This window comes from Urtica dioica, chromosome 7 (genome assembly GCF_054948205.1).
Source record: "Urtica dioica subsp. dioica isolate 48M chromosome 7, U.dioica_male_clone48M_v1_H2, whole genome shotgun sequence".
NCBI lineage: Eukaryota > Viridiplantae > Streptophyta > Magnoliopsida > Rosales > Urticaceae > Urtica > Urtica dioica.
Genome location: NC_142762.1, coordinates 30,803,707 through 30,822,725, shown reverse-complemented (window position 1 = coordinate 30,822,725; position 19,019 = coordinate 30,803,707). Strand labels below are relative to the sequence as shown.

Here is a 19,019-nt window from a genome sequence, read left to right as displayed (position 1 = left end):
TGATTACATAAGTGCATGTATTTCGATTCTGACTGTTAAATCAAGGAAGGTAGCGAGTGAAGTATTAGTTAAAAATTCCATATGAGAGAGATTTGATTATGATATCCAGAACCATAATATTGTGTAGGGCCAGTTAAAATTATTACGCACTCTGATGAAGATACGTATGGCTTTAATCGGGAAAGAAAATCATGTTCTTTTTAAAAATGCGAGCGTGAATGAACTTTCATATATGTGATAAAAGAGAATATAGATGATTATAGAAAAAGAAAAAAAAAAAAAAGATTGACGAATTTGAACTATTAGCATTTTGTACATTTATTTACGTAGATAACAAGCGCGCGCACACACACGTGTGTGTGTGTGTGAAATTCAGCTTATAATAGTGTTCAAAATGAAACAAGTAGTACCTTGAAACCCACTAGTGTATCGCAAGTGTGCATAAATGAAAAGATAAAATTAAAAAGAAGAAATAAAAATGCATGAAAATCATGGGACGTCGAGCATGTGAAGGAAAAACATACGTAGCATGGTCCCAATTCCAAACAGCGATCCACGTGAACATCAAGCTTTAAGTCAAGAAGTCAAATTGACTGACTCAGCTCCTCGTGTGACATTATTGGGTATCTAAGTATATTAATATTGTTACTGTTGTTTGATTATATACAATTTATTGTATCGCCACTACTTATATCACATGAATGTATAATTTAGAGTCATTGATAATACATATACATGTCTTCAATTTTCATGGATTATCTTCCTATATTTCATGCATTCACTCGTACCATACAATGTTTTATTTAATATAGTTGATTAATTGGATTATAATATCATCAAGTTAACTTCAAATCATTCACTAAAAAGAAAAGCTAATAGTAAAACGACACACAAATTAAAATTATTCTTTCAAGCTAGACACAAAATTTCGCTTGTATCTGCCCATATATCCATCATTGTACGTTATTAACAGGCCAGAGATCAATATAGGATAAAATATGGGCTTCGAAGTAAGAAAAAGAAAACATTGATATCAAATATTTATTTACAAAAATATGCAAGAATTTTTTGATTAAAGATCCTCCTAATTTGTTTTTATAGTCTTTCAGTAGTACATATTTCAGTAAATGATTTGTGATCTTGTAAGGGACGGAGCCAGAATAATAAATTAAAGGGGGCTAATGTGTAAAAAAAAATCAAAAGAGGTTAATTTGTAAATATTTAAAGTTAAATAAAAAATATTTTTTTTAAGAATAGGCAAAAAGTATATAAAAAAAATTTGAGGGGGACTCTCAAGCTCCCTTCGTCACTACTTGTAAGAATATTAGATATATGTTCAAAATGTGTAACATTTCTCTTGAAATCTAGACGAAATTTTTAGGAGCGCAATGCCAAACCAAAAAATACAAAGACCTGAATGCCAAAAATAATTTATGGATCAAAGTACAATTACCCTTAAGAATTTTCTTCACTCTGTATCATTCAAGATCACAGGTTTATCATCCAAAATTTGATTTCTCTCTCAAATACCTAGAAATCCAATATAATATCAGAGCGAAATCTTCCGCGTTAGATTTTCTAGGTCGGAAAGATTCCTTGGTCATCCACGATTTCCTGCGATCGGCGATCGATCTCTGCATCTCCTTATCTCGAGGACTCCAATGGCGACTCAGACGGAAATGGAGGTCTCCGACGCAAGCTCATATGGAAACTCACGAAGGTCAAAATTCCTTCCCCTCTGAGAATTCCGATTCTTCAGCATCTCTTCTTCTAGATATCAAGATTTTCTCTCCGTTGCTTCAATGATGGAAGAGACTTCATCGACAGAGATGCATCAGATAGTTCAGAGCGTTTTTCAGCAAGAAATTTGATCGGCGACGATGCATGCTATCAAACTGATTCAAGGTTTATCTTCCTCTCCTTCCTCGGTTGTAGAATCCGATTCCCTTCATGTGCTTCCATGGCGGAATTTGGAATCTCATCGACTGAGACCTTATTCTAATCCAGTGAAGATCCAAGACAGTGATCCATTCTCTCGATCCAGTGTAAGAGCGAGACAAAGTTCAATTCTCCGAGTTCAGACCGATCTTCTTTAACCCGAAATTTCCAATTCTTCAAGGAAAGCTTTGAGTTTTCAGATGTTCAGTGGAGACGATTACTTCTCTTGGTCACGGTCAAGAAAGGTTGACGATGCCGAGTTGAGGACCAAGATTGTCGCCATCCACAACCTCGACCCCATGCCCAGCTTCTCTCCAAGACAAATTCCTTCTCCGGCGAGTCCCGTTGTGAGATCGCCATCGAGATCTTTATCTGGCGAGTTCCTCTATGTCAATGCCTTCCTTTTCCGGCGAGTCTCGCCATGTCAAAACCATCAAGATCCTCCACTACTCCTTCTTGCTCGCCTGTAGAACCACAACAACATGCCGTCGATATCAGTCCGACGATTTCACTCCAGCACTGCCATGGTGAAGAGAGCGCTAGAATTCACGGAGGAAGGCTGTTTGTAGAGGTGTACTTTGATTGCGTTCAGAGTCCGTCTTTTCATGCTAGAATCTATTATATGATTCTCGACGAAATTGAGCAAGTCAAATCACAAAACCTTGGTCAAGTTTCTGCTGGTTCATGTTGGTTCTGCTTCCTCGGATATACAAGATGTGTGCCTTTGTTTCTCAAGAAGAGAAACAACTCTCTGTCGGAGTGGATGTTCTTGGCTACACCGATTCGAACGCATCACCGACATTTGGACTTCTTCACCAAGCTGTTATCTTCTATGTTTCGAGTTCATTCCAAGATAAACTTTCAAGAAAGTTCATCTTGAGGGGGAGTATTGGAGTATTAGAAAAGTCTGAGCATAGTCTGTGTTTGTTTCTTCTTTTGTACAGTTTTTCTCTTGTGTGTCATTTATTAGTTCTGTGTTTTAGAAAGTTAGTATGTCGTTCGGTCTGCTTCAAAGTTGTATATAAGCTGAATGTCTTGTTCACTTTTCATTGGAATCGAATAAGAATTTTCTTCACTCTGTATCATTCAAGATCATAGCTTTATCATCCAAAATTCGATTTCTCTCTCAAATCCCTAGAAATCCAATAGCTATGTTAAATCCTGGTGTTTGTTCATATAATTTCTCATAGACAAAATATGCCAACAAATGGTGCGATAAACTTGCTTAGCTACATTGAGTTACGAAAAAATGAGCGGCTATTCTCTCATACGATAATTTAAGAGTATGTTCTATTGTTAATATTATTTTTAAGCATGGAAAAAACCCAAAATTACGATACTAAAGAGCAGTCTTTCAATACCGCACTGGTGGTACACAGATGGACAAATCCCAACCACCGCACATTCATCCGAGCGGATAAAATAAATTTTACTTACTTAGAAGAAAGGAAATCTGATTGAATTATCACGTAGTTTTATTTAGTCCTTTAATATATAAAAGGAAAAAAAATAGGAGAATTAGTATTGTTAGACCACATTTTTTTACTTCAACCTCCCTCTTACAAAGAAATTCTTCTCTAGCGATGACTTATGTTCCTCCATTGAGCTCACTGTAAATCAACCTTGCCTTCTTTTTCCCTATTAAACTCATGCCCATGAATTTGTATATGAAGAAATCACGTCCATGACTAAATGGACTCTCTTTTAATTGCCTCTTTCACGTCCCCTGTGTAAGTGGAATTTGTTGTTAAAGTCACAACAATAGCACATTATTTCATTTGTATCACAAATGAGTCTAAATTGCATTCGTGTCTTTTTATTTTTTTTGCATATTTGTCACCTATACAATGTCTTAATTACCCTTATATTTTATATCCAACAAGAATCCATATTCACACCTAAACCCTAATCTCTCATCAAATTCCCTCCCAAACCCTAATCTCTCTAGCTCAAGCTCCGACCACCGTTCCGATCGCCGCTCCGACGAGGCCACTTCCGTCGTAACCCTCGCCGGAGCTCTCGCCGGAATCACAGAACCAGCCTTCCCGCGGCCTCGAAGCTGCCGTGTTCCGATCTCTCCCGGTGTTCGTCTTCGCCGGCGGAGATTCGGACCGGGCTCGACAGAGAATCAGTCCACGGAGTATATGGTTTCGACCATGACGAAGCCGATGAACTCACCATCGCCGCCTTCGCCGGAGTTTGGGATCGCGGAGATTCTCCGGATCCGGTGGTGGTGCTCGCCGGAGTAGGCGAGGGATCGGACACCGTCGGCGCTGGGGTCGGCGAGGAAGCCGAGGTGGTGGGAGTTCGTTCCGACGGGGAAGAAGAGGACGAAGGAGTCGAAGTCGGTGCCGGGGAAGTGGAGGCAACAGAGGCGATTTCTGGTGGGGATTCCGGCGGGGTCGAGGTCGGAGGGGGACATAAGCGATGGCGACGAGAGGACGGTGGATTTAGTGTCCGGAACGGGGCTGAAAACGACCGGAGCTGAGCCGCTCGGGAAATCGCCGGCGTATTAGGACCGATCTCTCTTCTTTCCGATCGTCGGAACCTTAACATAACAACACTCAATTGGAAAACAATCCCTAAGCTTGGGGCAAAAAAAATATAAATGAATGAGTCTTCAAGGTTTGACAATGAGATAATCAACAGATAAATAAATTGACTACGCGGTGAAGACCTTCGTCGAAAACGGAATGTCTGACGGAAGACTCTGTATCGTCTCCAAAGAGGTATGAATTGAAGTCGTGGTTTTGACTTTGGCATTTCGTCGAACAGGTAATACGCGTCGCACAGGTAATACACATTGAAGAAGTTGGTGCGTGTTTTACGACGGTGAAGTCAGGAGGCAAGGCGGCGGGGTCTTCCAAGGCGGCCGCGGCGGAGAACGGTGTCGATAAGTTGTCCAACGGAGTCAAGGCGCTTCAGATTATCGATTTCTTCTTCTAGTCTACTTTTGTTTTGTAAATATTTAACTGTGGTTCTACTTTCTTCTTCTAGTCTACTTTAGTTTTGTAAATATTTAACTGTGGTTCTACTTTCTTATTCTAGTCTACTTTTGTTTTGTAAATATCTAACTCTGGTTCTACTTTAAGGATATTTTGATATAATAATAAATAAGAGTGACTTACTTGTAACACGTTTTTTGGTGGTGACATAGATGCAGTTTTGTTCATAAGAAGTGACTTTGGTGCAAATCTCTCCTCCCTTCCTCCCTGTGTAACGCAGTGTCATTACCCGCGTGAATGGGCCTTTGAAGTGCTTCCTTACTGGATTTGCTAGCTATTCTCGTAATGGGCTTATTTCACGGCCCATTATATTTATGGTGAAGTGGACTTATTCAATTGTTTAAATTCTTACACTGGTATATATTATAGGTTAATTACATATATATTAATCCAAACACCAACCGGATTAAAAAAAAAAAAAAAGTGCACATGAGTTCAAACACCATGATTGAAGTGTTTACCTGAAGTTTAGATCGCTTCATATTTAGAGATTTCGTAATATATTAGAGAAATCGATTAGTTTGTGAACAAATTTAATAAAGATCCTTGCGTTTAATTTTAAAATTGTTTACTGTTTTACTCTTTGTTAATTTCTTAATAACATGAGTTCCAGCGACCCATTTCTTACATCGAAAAAACTAGAACTAGATCCAATTCTAGAAATCAAACTCTCGTTAATTTGATTAAATAACAGTAAAAGTTAAAATATAAAGAATTCAAAATTACGAACATGACTAAGTGGGGTAGCTAAAATAACGAATACTTTTCACTCCAGGTTTTCACCTCATATCTTTGAGGAGGTAGTTACTATCACAACAGCTAGGACACAATTCCCGTAAGCAAAACCACAAAACTTGAATAGGATCATGTTATGACGATATTTTCACGAGGAAAAAACGACACCCTAAAATAAAAAACGACACGTCAGGTCAATGCACAAGGCTCAAACCGATGAACATAGCGCATGAAGTCAAAACCCGAGTCTAATTCTCATGAAATTTCTTTCAAAAGACTTTTTAATAATTTTTTCAATCTATGTTCCTTGAGAAATCTTCAAGACAAAATCGCAAGAATGACCACCCGGTCGGTCAAAAAAAGAAGACTACCCGGTCATTTTTCACCCGGCCAAGACCATCCGGTCGGCCAAAAAAGAAGACCACCCGGTCAAAACCACCCGGTCAAGACCACTCGGTCGGCCAAAAAAGGAAGACCACCCGGTCGCCTTCGCCCGGTCAAGATCACTCGGTCATCTTCGCCCGGCCAAGATCACCCGGTCGTCTTCACTCGGTCAAAACCACCCGGTCATCTTCACTCGGTCAAGACCACCCGGTCGTCTTCACTCGGCCAATATCACCCGGTCGTCTTCACCCGGGCCAAGACCACCCGCTCGCCTTCACTCGGCCAAGACCACCCGGTCATCTCCACCAAACTCCTTGGTCCCTATAAATACTCCACTCATTCACAACACAAGGTAAGTTTTCTCTCAACTTGTCAAAACTCTACAAAAATCACACCACCACTTTCTCTCTCTAGAAAACATAGAGACAAGTACAAATCGTTTACCAAAAACACAATACAACACGACTAATGTTGAGCGTCGGAGAACGCGCCGAGGGAAAACCCTCCGCGTCCCTCTAGATTCATCCGAATATTTATTTGTATGTACTTGGATTTTCTTTATATATGTACTTCCCTTTTTTTTGTATATATTACATATATGTATAAATGGATTTATAGGAACGTATACATACATACTTATTTGCATATCTTCCCAAATAAGCATTTATATGTAAGAGGAAAAAAAAAAAAAAAGAGGAAGTACATATATAAAGAAAATCCAAGTACATACAAATAAAAAAAAAAGGGTCGACTAAAAAGAATTTCGGAATCGTCATCGGAGATTCACGAACCAGAGAAGAAGATTAGAGAATTTCTCACACGACAAGTCGCGCAAGAAACTGGGGGGTTAATGTTATGACGATATTTTCACGAGGAAAAAACGACACCCTAAAATAAGAAACGACACGTCAGGTCAATGCACAAGGCTCAAACCGATGAACATAGCGCATGAAGTCAAAACCCGAGTCTAATTCTCATGAAATGTCTTTCAAAAGACTTTTTAATAATTTTTTCAATCTATGTTCCTTGAGAAATCTTCAAGACAAAATCGCAAGAATGACCACTCGGTCGGTCAAAAAAAGAAGACTACCCGGTCATTTTTCACCCGGCCAAGACCATCCGGTCGGCCAAAAAAGAAGACCACCCGGTCAGTTTCACCCGGTCAAGACCACTCGGTCGGCCAAAAAAGGAAGACCACCCGGTCGCCTTCGCCCGGTCAAGATCACTCGGTCATCTTCGCCCGGCCAAGATCACCCGGTCGTCTTCACTCGGTCAAAACCACCCGGTCATCTTCACTCGGTCAAGACCACCCGGTTGTCTTCACTCGGCCAATATCACCCGGTCGTCTTCACCCGGGCCAAGACCACCCGGTAGTCTTCGCCCGGCCAAGACCACCCGGTCGCCTTCACTCGGCCAAGACCACCCGGTCATCTCCACCAAACTCCTTGGTCCCTATAAATACTCCACTCATTCACAACACAAGGTAAGTTTCTCTCAACTTGTCAAAACTCTACAAAAATCACACCACCACTTTCTCTCTCTAGAAAACATAGAGACAAGTACAAATCGTTTACCAAAAACACAATACAACACGACTAATGTTGAGCGTCAGAGAACGCGCCGAGGGAAAACCCTCCGCGTCCCTCTAGATTCACGTTTTCTTGTGGTTAGGTGAAAGTGCAAGGATTCGAAGACCCGACGAAGAACGCGAAGAACGTGGAAGATTCGAAGACCCGGAGACTCGAATATCCGAAGACCCGGACACTAGAAGATTCGAAGAATACGATGAACACGAAGAACGCGAACACGTGAGAACATGAAGAACATGGAAGATTCAAAGGGTTGAAGACTCAAAGAAGCAAAGACTCAACGAAGAACACAAAAGATCCGAAGATCCGAATAACACAAACACGACGAGAAGAGAAGAACTTCACCAAACCCAACCTACGTGCGGTCATAGGGTCCGGCCCTAGATCGAACCACGGACGGTTCTTTGTGCTAATCCAAAAACGCGATTAACAGATCAAGCTATAAATTTCTCTCTCAACCAAACCGAGAGCCTCTCACTCTAGAAATTAGGGTATTAAAAACAACTCGCCAATTGCTCGCCCCTACTACCATTCTTCATAGTAGCACTCCATATTAAACTCTTTTCAAACAACCTCCAAAGTATATACTCTGACGGTATTTGGATTAGATTGTTACCCAAATATATCAGGCTCTAAAATAACGACAAACTAGCCTTCTGGTCTACTCTATATGTGTTTTCTGGGGTCAACCAGAATCACAAGGACTATTAAGTGTTTAGATAGGAATGAGTGTGTATTTCCAGGTATGTAATTTTTAATGAGGCTCTTATCCCATATCCCATTCTATTCAAAGAATCATCATCTCGTTTTGTAAGATGTTCAAGTATTGCCTAACTTCCATAATTAGCAACTCTCTCTTGTTTGTTTTTGTCTTTGAGTCCCGACCAACATATATACAATCAATTTATCATCTATTACTGTAACTTAACATTGCAGGTTCAGGCTCAACATCGTCATAAACTACGCCGCCTATTTTCTCATCGTATTATTCTCAGGCTATGTCACCTAGTTTCGGCACTATGATGAGATCTATTGGTAGCAAGTGCATCTTTTAACTGTAGTTAAATGCAGATGATACACTCATAATACATAAAAAGTCATATTAGTATCTCAAGGGTATACTCAAACCGGTTATTTGACTATTATGAAACCTTTAGCCCTATAGCTAAACCAGCCACCTTTATGATATCTTTAACATTTGTTTTTTCTCATTCTTGGTTTGTTAGACACTTGGATAACAATGCTTATTTCTCAATGCTAATTTCGAAGAGGAAGTGGGCATGGTACACCTCAAGGCTTTATTTAGCCTAACTTTCCCTCTCAACCATGCATGTTGGGTAAACTTAATCAAGCTCTCAGTACACTTGGTTTTACTGCTTCACAAATAGATTATTCTTTGTTTCATCAAAGTTTCTTCAACGAAACACGTATTTGTAGTGATCAATGACAATAATATTTTTGTTACATGAATTGATTTCCATGGGGTGCATGGTCTTCAATATGTGTTACAATCACTCGCCCTAGACTTGCATTCTTAGTCAACATGGTTTATCATTTTTTGCATAATCCTTTATAGTCTCATTGGGTTCTGGCGAAGAGACTCTTGAAATATTTGACTGTTAAGTTTTGGTCTACATCTCACTTGAAGATATGCAAATTCAATTAAACAAGTATTTTGATTTATTTTTTAACCTAAACTAACCGGTTAAAATTAACTGAATAGTTAATTTTAACCGAAATCTAACAATATATTATTTTTCAAATTAAATTAAATCCTAACTCAATTCATATACATTTTCAAACAAAAAATTCACTTTCAACCACATTCACAAATTTTATATAAATTTCAACTGAATTTAAACATCGCAATTTTAAATTCCAACTCAATTTCAACCTCAAATTAAAAACAATGATAAATTCTAACTCAATTCATTCACAAATTCAAACAAAATCCTAATTTCGTGTTCTAACCAAACTAATTAAAAAAACTCTAAATTTTTGTTATCATCTTATTCATATTTGAATAAAAAAAAATTAGTAGAACATATTGGCTTCTTTTAATTAAAAATAAAATGTATTAAGTAAAATGATGCTTTTAGATTTATACATCTGTTAATATATTTCTTAGTGCATTTTATATAATTTTTGGTTTAAAAAAAGGTGTATATATAACTTTAAAAAAAAAAAGGTGTATATATTGTTATATATTATACATGAGAGAGAGAGAGAGAGAGAGAGAGATTTATGGGGACTCACATGACAAAATTATAATTCAGAAACGTAATATTTTATTTATAGAGACCCATTAATGGTACAGACTAATACATAAGAAAAATAAACATGAAATAACCAATAAAATGAAGATTGCGGAACCCACAATGCAACTTGCAACTAGTCAATTCTTTGAATTCGTTTAAGTTTCTAGCAAAAATTTCATTTTACAAAAAAAATAGTCCATCAGATCGAAGAAAGTTAATAAAGTGTTTAAGTTAATTTAATTTGCTTCGGTCTGTTGTGCTATTTTTCTAAGTAAATTAAATTAATTTATTTCGGCTTGGTGGAATATTTTTTATAATAAAATGAAATTTTAGTTTTTTTTTTTAAAGCAAGGTAGGCTATTGTGGTCTAATGGCCCCTTAAATTAATTTATTTAACTTTAATTATAATAATATTTATTAAAAAAAAGTTTAATTTAATTCAACTGAAATTTATTTACGAATTTCTAATAATTAAAAAATAATTATATGAATTTAATAGTTAATTTAATTATAATGAAATTAAAGGCATTAATTTCTTAAATAAATTTAAAATATAAAATAAAATATATTAAAATAATTCAGTTAATCTTGGTTAACCTAACTAAAAAACAATCAATCAGTTAATCGGTTAACTTTTAACTTAAATTTTCGTTAAAAGTTAACCTAAATTAATTGAATTTTCATCTTTAATCTCACTAAAGTCTGTCATTTTAACATCACGGCTTTCTTTCAGTGATGTAGACTGAGAGATTGATCTTGGTGATAAGAAGCCAACTTAAGATATTATGTATTCCTTGCGGAAAATTTGATTTCTGTTGCAGCTCCAAAGAAACATCATATTATATATTGATCATCAACTGAACCCGAGTTCAGGAGTACTATTGGAGCAGTGGTGTCTGAAGTTTCATGGATCTTTACTAAAAAAATTCACGACCTACAAAATTTCTCAATATTTGACATTTGGTGTGCTAATCTAAGTGATGTGATGCTTTCTAGTAATCATGTTTCATGCTAGGACAAAACACGTTGAGATGGATCTTGACATTATTCATGACGAGATGACTCAATGTCTTATTCAGGTAAAGCACGTACATGTGTGCTAGCTCAAGTCGCAGTTAAGGCAATTTCTAGTTCTAGTTTTTCATATTCCTGAGATCCAACCTCAAAGTCGAAACCTTCTCTTACTTGAGTTGAGCTGTTAACGAAAATGTTTCATCTGTCACATTTAGCTATTGGTTTCAGGGATGTACGGCCCGGTGCAGTTTAAAACTGGTCAAAAAATTAAATCAGACCGGTCTAAATGGTTTTAAAAAAAATTAAACTGGACCTGATCAAATAAGGGAAAAAAAATAGACCAAACAAAACCGGTTAACATGATTCGGTCCACTTTAGACCGTTGTAGACCATGAAGCGTTTTAGACTGTTCGACCTTTTTGAATTTTTAGACTAGACCGTTTTAGACCTATTTTTTTGGATTAATTTCATTTTTGCCCCCTGAACTTTTTGACAAACCACGCATACCTTGTCCCGCTTTTTGTTTCGTAACAACCGGTTACCATAAACTTTATTACATTTTTCAAAACTCATCCTTCCGTTAATGTTTCTAACAGAATTTGACACGTGTCATTGTATAAATGAGTTTAAACGTAAATTTACCAATATACCCTTAAATTTTGTATTTTTAACAGTTATTTTTAATATAAATTTATATATGCGTATATAATTTATCTTGTGGTGGACCTTGATCTACCCCGCGCACGTCACCTTGGGCGACGTCGGCTCCGATGCTAGCTCGTCGCGGGCCCCACTGCCGCTAGGGATGGACTTGACCTTCGTCGGCCACATCACCGGGATCTTCCTCAAGTAGTGCAGTCTCTTAATTTCCTGGCTCCGGCGGCCTCGTGAGGCTGCATATCGGCTTCGGCATAAGGCTCAGGTGGGCCCGGGATGGAAAGCACAATCTAGCAATTCGTCTATGGAAATGTAAAGCTCGAGCGACACTGGTTCAATGACATCGGAGGTGTTAATGAGCTTTGGACGCCCGCAAGTCTGTACTGCGTCAAGCTCGAGCGAAGGAAAGAGGTGAAGAAGGAATCGGCGTTGCTTGGTGGAGAAATTGATTGGAGTTAGTGAATCTGCCACTGTCTCTACCGGAGTTCGGCTATGTTCAAGGAGTGGGGATGAAGAAGAGAAGGCGAAGAAGAAGACTGTGATTTGGAGAGAGAGAGAGAGAGAGAGAGAGAGAGAGAGAGAGAGAGAGAGAGAGAGAGAGAGAGTAAATGCTAATATTAAATGTTAAAAAAATTAAAAATGTCTTTTTTTTACGATTTTACCCAATATTTTAATTAAATCTGTTAAATATTTGACGGAATGATGAGTTTTGAAAATATTAATAAAGTTGAAGATAACCGGTTGTTACAAAACAAAAGGCGGGATAAAGTCTGTGGTTTGTGTATAAGTTTAGGGGGCAAAAGTGAAATTAATCCTTTTTTTTTAAATAATAATCGGTCGGATCCACTTCTTGTCCATTTTAGATCTGACCGTTTTAGACCGAATCACTTTAGTCATATTATTTTATTATAAATATTTTTTAAATACTAATCAGTTCGATACAGTTTAGATTGTGTTCTAAAAATTTTAAATCAGACCGAACCATTTAAAAATGCAAACCAGACCGAACCGGATCGGTGAAATTTCAAATTGTTTAAAATCATAACGTTGATCTAAAAAGCAATAATCTTGTCCCGTTTACTGCTTCACGGATTTTTTTTTTTGTGCAGTTCTATTCGTTTTTTTTTTGGAAAATAACACATTTATACCATGTGTTTTAGTGAAATGTCGAGTTTAACCCTCGGTTTTCAAAAATGTCGAGTTCATACCCTCTGTTTAACTAAAATGACGAAATTATACCCTCTGTATAACTAAAATGACGAAATTATACCCTGAAATGAATAACAGCGTCACAAATCTCATTTTCATTGATATTAACTCTTATATAAGAAAAACCAAATCAAATCTAAATCAGTGCCCTAACTTCAAAATTCTCAATTTTGAAATAAATATAGCCTTAAATTGAAATTAAATAATAAAACTCATACCTCCTAAGAAATGACTTTGATGATGACTATCAAATTGTATTCGAATTGTAACTCTAAATCCTGGATTCTCTGTTCGAATATGCGATTTTGATGACTATCAACTATCGATGTTTACCCCTTTGCCTCTTTCTGTGTTCTTTACGATTAAGAGACTGTTGTTTATTTTTTAGTTTTTAAATAAATTACATATATGGCGCGAATGAATAAAGATAATTGGTGTTTATATATAAATATTATACTCAACGTCAATGAAAAGTCAATAAAAAGAATATTCGTGACACTGTTGTCTATTTCAGGGTATAATTTCGTCATTTTAGTTAAACATAGGGTATAATTTCGTCATTTTAGTTAAACAGAGGGTATGAACTCGACATTTTTGAAAACCGAGGGTTAAACTCGACATTTAACTAAAACACAGGGTATAAATGTGTTATTTTTCCCTTTTTTTTTTTCTTCTTCTCTGTCTAGCTAGTTATGTCCTACGTGGCTCAACTAATTTTGGCATTTTCTTTTAATGTTTCGTTGGAGCTCTAGAAGCTATATATATATATATATATATATATATATATATATATATATATATATATATATAAACTCTGTTTTCATGCCTATGTTCAGTTGATACAAATCATTCTCCCTATGCTCAACTCTCTCAAGAATCTATTAAACATGGAATGTAAACTGCGGAGAAATGATCAAAATAAACTGAGACATTAGAGAAAAACAAAAGTTGGGCTCAACGTTATTATTTAGATGGTACATGAATATACAATTATTAACATGATGTTACCACATCACAAAACATTGAAGCTAAATATCATCAAGCCATACCTATGATCAGTACTACATAGAAGCTAAATATCCACACGCGCACACACAAAAGAAAAACACGTCGGTCCTCTCCGTAAGAGTAAGATCTTGAATATTATTTAACTAGTAAATATGTGCACAAACCCTGGTTTAATTTAAACCTCCTTCCTTATAGCAGGAATACAGCTAGAGCTCCGAGCGAGCCCATTGCCAGTTTTGGCAAGGTAGTTCCTAGGGCTGAGAGAGTTTGCCCTAGCGCCATCGTTACAAGTCTTCTTCAGAATCTCCTTGACATCCTGAGCCTGAAAAAGGGAAGGGTAGGAGCGGGCGAGGCGGTTGAACCGCGAGCAGTCGGCCATGTGGGCCCCGACGGCGTCCTCGCGGGGGGACCCGCTCTTGGCCATCTCCTCGGCCACGGCCTCGGCGCAGAGCCCGCAGACGAAGCGGCCCACGAACTCGGCCCGCACGCGGCCCACGTAGCCCGCCGTGCACTCCTCCCCCATCCCGCAGCACTCGCAGCGCGCCACCTCCTCCTCCGCCGCCGCCGCCGCCGCCTCCGGAATCTCCGGCAGAGGGAGCACGTCTCGGCCTCGGCCGTCCTCTGCGCCGCCGCCGCCGGAGAGGGCTTGCATGGTTATGAGCTCCAGAGAGATGTCGGAGATCGTTCTGTGGAGGCTTTCCATGGAGAGGCTCGGGAGCTTGTTGTGGTTGATCATGCTTGATGATGATGAAGAGGAGTTAGAAGAGGCTGTGTTCTTGTTCAATGCCATGAAACTCTCTCTGTTGGGTGCCATGAGACGAGAATGTAATGTGTGCATTAAACAGAGTTATGTGTACCTCTCTATATATAGTATTATTTTTTTTTGTTAGGGTGTTGGTTATGGCCATGTAGTTGACGACACGAAGATGAACTATTTGGGATAGTCTTTACATACGTAAGCTAGAGAGGAATTTTTTTTTTTTTTTTTTTTTTTTTTTTTTTACCGGATATTAAAGCAAGGAATAGTTACCAAGATATTTTCATAAGGTTTATATTTTGTGGTATATTTGAACTTTCCTGCTACGTACCCTCGTCACCGCACAAAGTTCATGTATTCATGTGAACTAATTTAGTACTCTATCAATATGAAAATTTTAAAGACAAAAGTCATCAAATTTTACCCTGAATTGTACCTGAGTTCTAAGCAGATTTTTTTTAAGGCAACTACAGTTTTATTAGGTATTTGGTGCGTCCATTGGTCCTTCTATTAAAATGGTATCAGTGTAGCATTCCTATTTCCTACCAAAGTCTACATAGTTTAATCTGAGTTGTGCTTTGTTAATGGAAGTTTTTAGCTAAATAGTTAATTTAAACTAATAAATTTGTATAATAGTCATATCTTATCTAAAATTAATTAAATAATCATAATATTAAAAAAAAAATCCGCAACTACAAAGTAACGGTGAGACTTTTGACATAGAAGATACCAATGTTAAACTTTGGCAACTTTGCTACATAATAATTTTTTTTACTATTTTTCTAAAAACTCAACCTTGACCAATTGTTAATTAGTAGTTTCAAATGACTTTTTCCTCTAATTAATTATTTCTTGTGTTTGTAATTAACAATAGCTCATTACCTCTGTTTTAGCTATTGTAATTAACAATATTTTAATCCTCAATTTTTATAGTATATATATATGCCAAGTTTTACTTTTAACAGCTTAATGCATACAATACAACCACGCAGTCTAAGATACTTCTAGTTGAAGAGCCTTATCCAATTCCGGTAGTTAAAGAGCACAATTTTATATTTTGACAGGAAAAACACGCGAGAACCCAAAGTACTTCTTGTGACACTCCATGTTCCATCCCAATAGCAAGAGCCATCGTGATACAATCATGATCTGCAATCTTGGGACTAAAACACACGTCGATTTCTCAAATGCATGCACATAACATAAGGTGTAATTACGTAAATTAGTTTTTCTGAGAATAAATAGATGTAAATAAGATTTTGGATACATCTAATAATTCCTTATTTAACTTACTAATTTACAACTTTAAGCTCCTGGAAATGTTTCAACCCCAAATGATTGATGAAACTGGATTTGTTGCAAATATTTTGTGAGAGTGTTCATAAATATTAAACCGCGATTATAATTCATTAAAAGACGTCTACGGGAAGAGACTTGTACCAGAAAGAAGAAAAATATACAAGACTCTTGAGTAAATTTTACGGACTTTAATTTTAGTGCTTTATAGGGGGAAAAGTTGGAGTGAGCAAAAGTTATTATTTTTTTACAAATTAATCTGGGTCACAGGCATTCACGAGAAACATACATCCGAAATACTACAATAATATTCAATATCATGGATGAAGTACTAATATTAAACAATACCCAGCAAAAAAAAGATACAAATATAAATCCTAATAACCACATATCGATTCTCCCAAGTGCTTTGTATTTGGTTCCACGATTCATGCTGTCAGTGGGTTCTTGATGACAAATAACGTAATTCTGAATGTATATTATTTCCAAATTGGGAAAACAAGGTTCAATGTTTGAAAATCGACATTTGTACCCGACGCGTGTATGTGTTCTTTGGGCACTCTTAACTAAGTTTTTTAAACATAATTATTACATATATACATGTAGTATATCTAAACCAAAGGAAATACGTCTCTTTTTCTCTTATGTGTTCACAAATATATACAACAAAGAGATCTAAGTAAAGTTTTCTCACGAGAATCTTAGCATAGCACGTGATCCGAGAAAGAGTTGAAAGAAGGTAGACGAAAAGGAGAAGATTTATTATTGTGGTCACAAGTCTCACGGATAAGGGAAAATCGGATTAAAGTATAGTGGTTTCTTCATTCCTATGGGTGTTTTGTATTCCTTTTTTTTTTTTTTTTATAAAAAAAATGAGGTAGTTTGTATTCCTTGAATTTAAACAAGTTTTTATCGCAAATACTATTATGCATATTGACACGAATCCTGGAATCCAGACGTCTGTAAATGATTTTGTATTAAGCTAAAAACCTATAATATTTAGAACTTGCTCATATTATTTTAAGTTCATTTATACCAAACTTGTTGGGGTAGTGTCCTACTTTTTTGGTCAACATTCTATTTTCTCAATCTATAGTTGGAATTTCTTAATGTATATTTATCTCCTTATTTATTTTTAAATTCTATTCACTTTTACTATCTTATTTTTTAGTTATATTACTTCTGTCAGTTTCCTATTTACAGTAATTAATTTGAATTTCACATTTTCTAGAAAATTATGGTTTTGTTATATTGAATTTGGCTGAAATTAGTTTTCGGAAACATGTTTCGACATCCTGATTAACATGAACAAACAGATCTTGTAAGATACGATATGGTCTGAAATTCGTGCAAGTTTATGTTGCCGTCAAAGTTATGTTTCCGATTATCTATGGTGAATATCATCATCCAAGATTTTGAAACCCTGTCCAACACATACAACTCATCGATCTCTATAAAAGAGAGGATAATGCTCTTAAAGGTCTTTTACACATTGTGAGTTTTTGATCTTGTCTTTGGTGATAGAGTCAAAATCCGTGTGCGTTAATCTCTGTCTTGCATTGTTCCACTGTGACAAAGATTTAATTTGTTATCATGATTGTGTTGTTCACGGATAGCTATACACAGATAAGTGTTTAGCAGGAAGTGAGAATATGAGATTAATGGAGAGTTTGAGTTGAAATACACTGGTAGGTATATGAAAATGGCAGTTGCGACCGTGTAGTAAAATTGTATACCATTGATTAGTAAAATTGTATTTCCTTGGGCCAACCCTCTAGAAGTAGGTAATAGCACTTCAAATTGAGTTTATCAATACTGTGTGTTATTTTTCTACTAAGGATGTATGAAATCGAATCGAAAATCGGATAAAATAGATATCCAAATCGATCTGAAACCAAAATTTGGAGCCACGTCAGATAATCGAAATTAGGATTCGGATAACCAATCCGGTTTCAAAACAAAGATATCGGTTTTGATTTTAGGCAAATTCGAATATCGGTTATATAACCGAATTTTTTTATTTAAAAAATTAAATTATAAAAAATGAAACTTGTATCTTTAATTTGATTCAGACTTCAAGATTCTGGAAAAAAAGAAAAAGACCTTACGACTTTTAATTTGATATTTTATTTGACAAGGTCATTTTCTATTTATTTATTAAAATTAATTTATTTTAACTTTATGTCATAATAAATAGATGATGGTTAAATTGTCATAGAAGAAGAAGCTTCTCATATATCAACTCCTACTCCTACTACTACAACTTGATTATGTGATCTCTCAAGGTAATGTTGTTAGTACGGTTTCAATTGTACGTTTGCTTTATTATAATCATGTTGTAATTTATAATTTCGTATTATTATATTTGCATGTTTAGGTAGTTGGAGACGAGAATGTATGGATTCGTGAAGACGAGTGTCATTTTGAATTTTATTTTTTATTCAGTTTTAGACTATGAACTATTATTTTGGAGCTTTATATGACTCGTTTGTACTCGTATTTTGATCATTGTAATAGTTTTAGAGCCGGATATGGATTTAAAAACCGGATATTCAGTTTCTTTAAACCGGATATAAAACTGGATCCGGAATTTAAAGAACCGGATAACCAAATTTAAAAATTGGATATTGGACTAGATATTGAATTTAAAAGACCGGATAATCGAATTTCAGTTTTATATTAAACTGAACCGGATATTGAACCGAAATTTTAAAATCGAAAATTCGGATTCGTATATAAAAAAATGTCAAAAATCGAATCGAACTGATCCAATTTCAACCATAATTTCTATGGTTTAATTTTTTTTTTCATTATGTTAATAGATTATACAACATCGTATGACACATCTCTTATAGATTATACAATTTCAATTTGCATCAAAGCATGTACTCATTGTTATTATGTGTTATTGGTTATGTTCGATTTTGACAAAATTTTGACCAAAATCGAATTTATGGTTTTTCAACGTTTAAAATCGAAACCACTCCAATTTCAGCTAAAGCCGAATTTCGGTCAAGCAATAACTTAATAATTTACAAAAAATTAGAAAAATAGCAAACTTAAACGTTTGATATTGCTAAATAGCCAATGTTTGGTAAATATTAAGTAAATAGCCATAAATGATGATATGACTTAATATAGCAATGTCTATTTACTTAATATTTACGTT

The 19,019-nt window shown here is 36.1% G+C and overlaps 1 protein-coding gene across 1 annotated transcript; it reads right to left on the bottom strand.

Moving 5' to 3' along the window:
• Nucleotides 1–13,748: 13,748 nt before the first annotated feature.
• Nucleotides 13,749–14,758, bottom strand: LOC149390774 (uncharacterized). Its single transcript, XM_089621257.1, has one exon. The coding sequence runs from the start codon at nt 14,633–14,635 to the stop codon at nt 13,973–13,975; it is 663 nt and encodes a 220-aa protein (XP_089477383.1). The 5' UTR covers nt 14,636–14,758; the 3' UTR covers nt 13,749–13,972.
• Nucleotides 14,759–19,019: the final 4,261 nt, after the last annotated feature.